Source organism: Daucus carota, chromosome 1 (assembly GCF_001625215.2).
Source record: "Daucus carota subsp. sativus chromosome 1, DH1 v3.0, whole genome shotgun sequence".
NCBI lineage: Eukaryota > Viridiplantae > Streptophyta > Magnoliopsida > Apiales > Apiaceae > Daucus > Daucus carota.
In genome coordinates this window covers 37201938-37208826 of record NC_030381.2, presented here as the reverse complement: position 1 = coordinate 37208826, position 6889 = coordinate 37201938, and the positions used below count along the sequence as shown (strand labels likewise).

Below are 6889 nucleotides of genomic sequence, written 5' to 3'. Positions count from 1 at the left end.
CCCCAATTCCTCCTCTTCCTCATCCAACCATTTAACTATTTCTTTATCTTTGTCATCATCTATCAGCATATAAGTGTACTGCTGATTTTTACAAACATGGCCTTGACCATATTTTTCTCCACACTTATAGCATAAATGGTTGTTTTTCCTGTACTGAAATTCCTCTGGTGATATTTTCTTGAAATAGTTAGTTGGTGAAGACTTCTTTTCTTCTGTAACTTCTTTCTTTTCTACCACTGTTTTGGTACCAGAACTACCATTATAGGGTTTCTTCACCTCCTGCTTCCTCAACAATACCTCAATTGTCTGTTCTTGAAACTGAGCTACTTCAATAGCATCCATTAGTGATCTTGGTTTCATCAATCTTACCATTGGTTTAAGTTCACTCTTTAACCCAGACACAAAACTAGAAATGAAATAACTCTCTCCAAGATGAACATTCCTATACAGCACCAATGCTTTTAGTTCCTCAAATTTCTCAACATACTCCATCAAAGACCCTGTTTGAGTTAGTTTATTGAATTCTTCTTGAAAGTCAATTCCCCCATTTTTACCAAATCTGCTCATTATAGTGTCACAGAATTCTAACCAAGTAACCCTTCCCTTAACCAACTTAAAACTCTGGTACCACAAATCTGCTTTACCCTCCAAATGTAATTCAGCAATATCTAGTTTGCAAGAATCACTAACCTGATACAACAAGAAATATTTGTTGCATTTCCTGATCCATGACCTTGGATCCTCTCCTGAGAAACTTGATATCTCCAACCTGGGTTGATGCGGCAACATATTCCTGTTCTGGCCTTGCTTCTCCTTATGATTTCCCCCATCTCCTTCATTTTTATTGTTCCCTGTGGGGGTCTGCAACAAAGGAGATCTCTCCACCCAAATCTCTCCATCTCTCCCAACTCTCTTTTCCCAATTATTCTTCTGCAACAATCCAGCTACTTCCACTGAGATTCTTTCCCCCATGGTGACATTGTATGCTTCAATTTTAGCATCACAATCCGAGACCAATGTCATCAATTGATCCATTTTCCCTATGATTTTACTTTCCATTACTGTGGTACACTCTGCAATCTTCTTATGACAAGAATTACTAACTTCTTGAATCTTGTGTTCTAAATCCTTCCATTGCTCTTCAACTGAGCGAGATCTCGTGCTACTAGCCATGATTTTCTACCAAGAATCGAACAGCTCTGATACCAAATGTCACGTTATTGACTAAACTCAATTTCTGATTTCAACTCAAATGTGTATACAAATGGAACATTACAAGAACATCTAACAGAATATGCTACCAGAACTAGAGAATAGTAGGAAGGAAGAAGAATAGTACAAGTTATGAGCCAAGACTAACTGAAATGAATGTCTCTCCATTCATTTTATAACTGTCAGCTAACCAATCTCCCTCCAACTGACTAACTAACTCTGTCAAATTGTTTCACTAATGTCACAGACTGTGACAAATAGGAAGAAAGACCCGAAAGGCATGAATAACTCGACCAATATGATCCCGTACCACAACCTTAATATCCCACGATCGAAAATTCTAGGACACTACAACGCAAATTATTGTTAGCGACATCTCAAAACACACACACAAAATTTTTTCCCATATGATCGAGCCGGAGAGTGTATCAAGTTTCCTTGTAATATAAAGAAGCATCTGCCACATATCTCTATGAACTTCCAGTTCTTTGGTGGACAAATTCTGCTAGCCTTTAGCACTTAACAAACAAATTAGATTGACTAATTAAACGTGTGAAAATGCATACTACATTTTGTTTCTTAAACAGTCTGAAATCAGCTAACCAATTCATACCAGTAGTAGTTGATAGTCCACAACAACTTCTTATCTCTATTTCTATCTTCCTTTGTTTTTCATACTTAAAAGTTGTTTCATGACATAATATTGTTTCTTTGCAAATGATATTTAGCTGAGCTCAAGGAAAATGCATCTACTGTAGTATCCGAATTTAAAACTTTATCTCAATCCAAATGACATATCAACTGGGGATTTCATATCACCAAATCCGCAATTAGCTTTGCAGGTCCTAAGCATATAGGCCAAAGTTAGCCCATTACTCCACTCACGTCCTAGTCATTCAGTTCTTATTCTACCATCAACTTGATCCAGAACACTGTGTGTTTGTGTGTGTGATTCATGCATGAGATCTTGTGTCTCTCAGTCTCTTCCATGTGCAGACAATTGTAATCTGTAGCAAGTTGATGACGAGTTATATATATTGCCTAGTGGGATCTGTGTTTGTCAAAGATATTATTTCCACTGGTGCAATACAGCAGAGCCCAGAAATCATCACATTCCGCATTTCATATCTCAAATTTGTCGAACTGAATCTGTTATTCGGCTAGACAAAATCAACCACACTACCCTTCACCACCGAAACCTACTCTTGCTTGAGAGTGATTTAATTAATTAACTACTGTTAGAAATTACATATGATAAATTGAGACATTATTTGAGCTCAATACATTTTGTGTAGTTTCCGCTGCTTTGCACTTTGCAGCAGCTTTAACTTAAGAATGAGCTCTTCAATTTTCATTCGTTATGAATAGACTCAATACAGAAATTAATAATTCTAGCTGCTTATAACAATTACAGAGGGAGTAGACGGAGACAAACTGCAAGACTATTTTTTGAATAGATTATACTGCAGTCACAAACAAAAGTCGTCATTCTTGCTCCTCACAGAGTTATACTTAATGTACGCCTGTAATTTTTGATCGTTTTGGTTATACTTATCTTCAAATTAAAAGCTTAATTAATCAATGTGTTATCTGCGCATAGATGTGCTACATGCAATAACATATACATATATGGGTCCGGGTCCCTGACAAACGATTGATACAACCATCTTTGAGCAGTTTCTTCAGGCCAAGGGTTTAATCCTAAATTTTTATGTGAATACAAGAGTTCAATGGCGGAACCAGAGGGGGCTAGGGGATGCTAGAGCTATCTCTGACCTCAAAAAATTGTACATATTTTTTTAGAAAATGTGAAGAAATTTTGTATTGATAATTTGATTGAAATATGCAGACGATAGCTTGGGAGGGACCAGCTTCCTAAACAGTGTTGTTGGAGCAAACCGGACCACGCAATTTATAACATTAAGAATCCTTGAGAAGGCAAGAGCGCCGGAGTGATTAGGACAGATTATGATAATTGAAATGAAAATGCAGACAAGATAATCAACTTTACTGTACACTGCTCATAATCATATATAGTTTAATACAGTATCGAACCTTCTCTCGCGGCTCTGTTTATCCTCAACTAAACTAATACAAATGTCACACCATACTATAATCATAATTATCAAAACATCACATTTACACACCTATCACCAATTTCTTTAGTACAACTTGGACGCTTGATTATTCGCCAGGCACACGCGATACTAGCTAGAATTCGTGATTCAGTGGCATCCTTAATCGATTTGGAATCATGTCAAATCTTTCTGATAAGAAGAAACTTCGAAAGCCTTTCACACTCTGCAGAACCTTGACGCGGCTGGTGAAAACAGCCTTCACTGGCCTGTGATCTGATAGCTTTGATTCAGTTCTACTGTAAGAATGCTGTTTTAGCCCCTCCCCGAACCATATTATCCGGTCGCACCTGCCAAGTGAATAAAGCAATGTCGTTAGCTAATTAATTAGGAATTTCATATGATATATATTCTACAGCAAATAATTGATTTGGTTCTAAGTATTTGTTTTCACAAACCATGCAGGAGCGCGTTTCTTTTCGCCTTTTTTGCCATGATCACTACCATAATAAGTATCAGAATTAGGATTGTACTTGTAAGTCGGAGCAAAGTTGATTGTTCCTTCATGCCAGCCTTCAAATGCCTGACCTTCTCTTATCTCTTGCTTTAGCTACAAATTTCCATGAATAAATTGATTTAATTTCACCAATAAGCCAATTTGACAGACTAATGAGGCTGCAGAGAAGAGCTGATACAAAAATTAAACATGAGACTACCTGGTCATTTTCAAGTAACATATTCCATTCTTCTTTATCTACCAGTGCTCTGATTTTATGTTCCGGCAATGAGATTCGGTAATTCAAGTCTCCCAGCAAGATTACCCGGCTGTGATAGATTAAACATTACCAATAATTACTATTAAGTAGTAGATATATAGGTAGCAGAAATAAAAATTAGATACTGATTTGGACTAGTGCAGGATGTCACACCTCAAGATGGTTCTTGTTCCTTCCACTAGCACAAAACAATATTTAACTTTCTAATTTAGAAGTCAATTAGTATAATGAAACCAATAATCTAAGTTTATTACAAATTGTATAATGGAAACCATCCTTTTCAGTTGGTTGAATACATAGCTAATGATCATTTAGCTCATTGGTCAGATATATACTATTGCTGACAACAACCTTAAGCGTTGAAATTAACAATATTTTACTAACTTAAACATCAGAACCTTAACTGTAGTCTCTATAAGATCGTAGGCTTTAGATTAATAACGACAACTTAAGCCTAAACAAAAGGAGCAATAGGGATTAAGCTATTAATTTAGTAATGTTACTTATGTCTTATTTTCATGACTTATGGTTTGTCTGGTTTTATAATATGAGGTCGAATTATTTATTGATTAAACATATTAAGACCTAATCAACGAGTTGTTAATCAGGATCAAATCAATGTTAGTTAATTAATAACAAAAGTTATGGGAAATGCCTGCAGCAGACATACTCATGGTCTGTGATCTTCCTTGGCAAATCAAGCGCGGTGCCTTTAGGAAAACTTGTACGTGAAAATATTTCAGCAACATTGGAGTTTCTAATTTTCTCATCTCCTTGCCTTCCCCCTGAAGCCAGATGACTGCACACAAAGCAGAAGCTCGTTTCGTGTAATCTGAACCTTACTGATATTGCACCCTGCAAGTAGAGTGAAATTAATATAAAATTGATCCTCAATTGAACCGAAGTATCAGTGTGCTTAATTAGTACATATAGATGCATAGGCACATAAATTTAGAGTACCTTATTTCCTAGACATCCCATGATGCCACAACCTACACATGAAACGTTAGGGTTTCTCACAAAGGAATGAAGATCCGCACGAACCCAGACGGATATTAATATTCCAACCATTTGTTTACTGATGAGACACCGGAAGTCTTGTCTACCACTGCTCTGGATTGAGTTATTGCCATTGCTGGTGCGAGTGCTTTTGTTTAGGGACTTCCTGATCAATGAATTCCATTTCATGCAAATTTTACTCTTCTCGGATCCAAGGATATTTGCAGCTCTGAGAGGAACAACTTCTTGAAATCTGAAGACATTCAAATATAAAAATATTTATACAAACATATCAAGATGCATTATAAAAAAAACAGTAAGAATTGTTTACGTATGAATTATACCCGAAAACATAGATGTCACAAGGAGTAGTATTGGGTGTATGTAGCAAATCCTCCATATTCAAGTCATCTGTTGGTGATACTCCGCCGACATTCCACGTACTAGTGAATACCCTTTTCAAAAGTAAATATATTTTAACCAACAAGTCTACCAAAGTACTAAGAAGAAAATTAATAAATTTTTAAGTAAAAAATTAATAGGTTAATACGAATATTGTTCCCCATACACACGCAACATACAAGTTTTTCTATGTTTTGTATACGTAATGAGCTTTAAATTATAATGCCAGATGGTAGCTAACGCTAAGACTTTCAGCAAAAGAACAATGAGAGGAGATCTGATGAGAGCTGATCAAGAGTATTACTCGAGAGAAATATATATAGGGGAGCAATATTGAAGTTCTTACTTGTAGTTGTTGGTCTCCTTGTTATAATCGGTGAAGATGGAGTTGGAATTATTTGCCGATTCGAGATCCAGACTAGGGAGTTCAACTGAATAATCCTCCAAGCCGCTTGGAAAGTCCGCTACAAAATTATTGCTACCTAGTGTCTTCCTCAAGATTTTACTTGCTATCAATCTAGGCCACATGACCTGCATATCAAGGACCAGCTGTTAATTAACTAGCTGTTATACCATGCATGCAAGGTTCTTTAATGAATCCATGCAGATAGAATTAAGGAACTACAACATTATGGATGATAGAACGAGGCACGTACTTCTCCTAGCTTTCGCGGCATGAAGGCGAGCGTCGACGGCTACTCAGAGAAGGCGTGGGGAAATCTGCAGGCTCTGAAAAGGGAGGAAGAAGAAGGAACGTTGGGGTAGTCATTGAGCAACTTGTTATATAACAAGGAATAAAGGGTGAAATAATAAGGGGAGACCATGCTGAGGACAGGGACATTTGCAAGTTGGAATTGAAGAATCATAATAATGACGTGGATGATGATGATTAATCCTCCATATTAAGGAGTGTGGTCTCCCCCAACACCCATTATTTCTCAGGTTTGTTGAGCTGATTGGATGGAGGGATTATCATAAGGCTATCATTCTGAATTTTAGTGTTTGTTTGCTTTCATAATACATTCATGGTACATGTGTGTCAAGGCACGCCCGAAACAACATATCCACGTTAAAAATGTACCATCAGTTTAAAGAATGAATATATAATCTATTCCATTTTATTTCTTTTTAAAACTGTCATATCAAATAATTTTAACTGCCGTTGTAATATGATCCTTTTAAATCATCTTCCCAACCTTTCGGCCGGTTCTCAGAGAATTGGTGACTTACCATGATATCAGAAATGGGCGTCTGTGATCTCGTCGTTGTAATTTAACCAATTAGAATTGCTAAACTCAACTCTCAACTAGAAATCTCTCCTCTCGTTCGACAATCGACATCATGGTTTAAGATCTGAGGCCAGCTTCATCTGCGACATAACGGTACAAATGATTCTTACAAATCTGGTTTAATTTAGTTTTGGGC

At 36.7% G+C, this 6889-nt stretch overlaps 1 protein-coding gene across 1 annotated transcript; it reads right to left on the bottom strand.

Annotated features, from left to right (window-relative positions):
• Nucleotides 1-3210: 3210 nt before the first annotated feature.
• Nucleotides 3211-6279, bottom strand: LOC108197128 (type IV inositol polyphosphate 5-phosphatase 9). Its single transcript, XM_017364643.2, has 8 exons — nt 6121-6279; nt 5811-5995; nt 5407-5517; nt 5024-5315; nt 4734-4918; nt 4004-4112; nt 3746-3897; nt 3211-3637 (listed from the first exon to the last, which is right to left on the bottom strand). Exons 1-8 carry the CDS (start codon nt 6139-6141, stop codon nt 3424-3426), a joined length of 1269 nt encoding a protein of 422 aa, XP_017220132.1. The 5' UTR covers nt 6142-6279; the 3' UTR covers nt 3211-3423.
• Between the last annotated feature and the right edge of the window lie 610 nt (nt 6280-6889).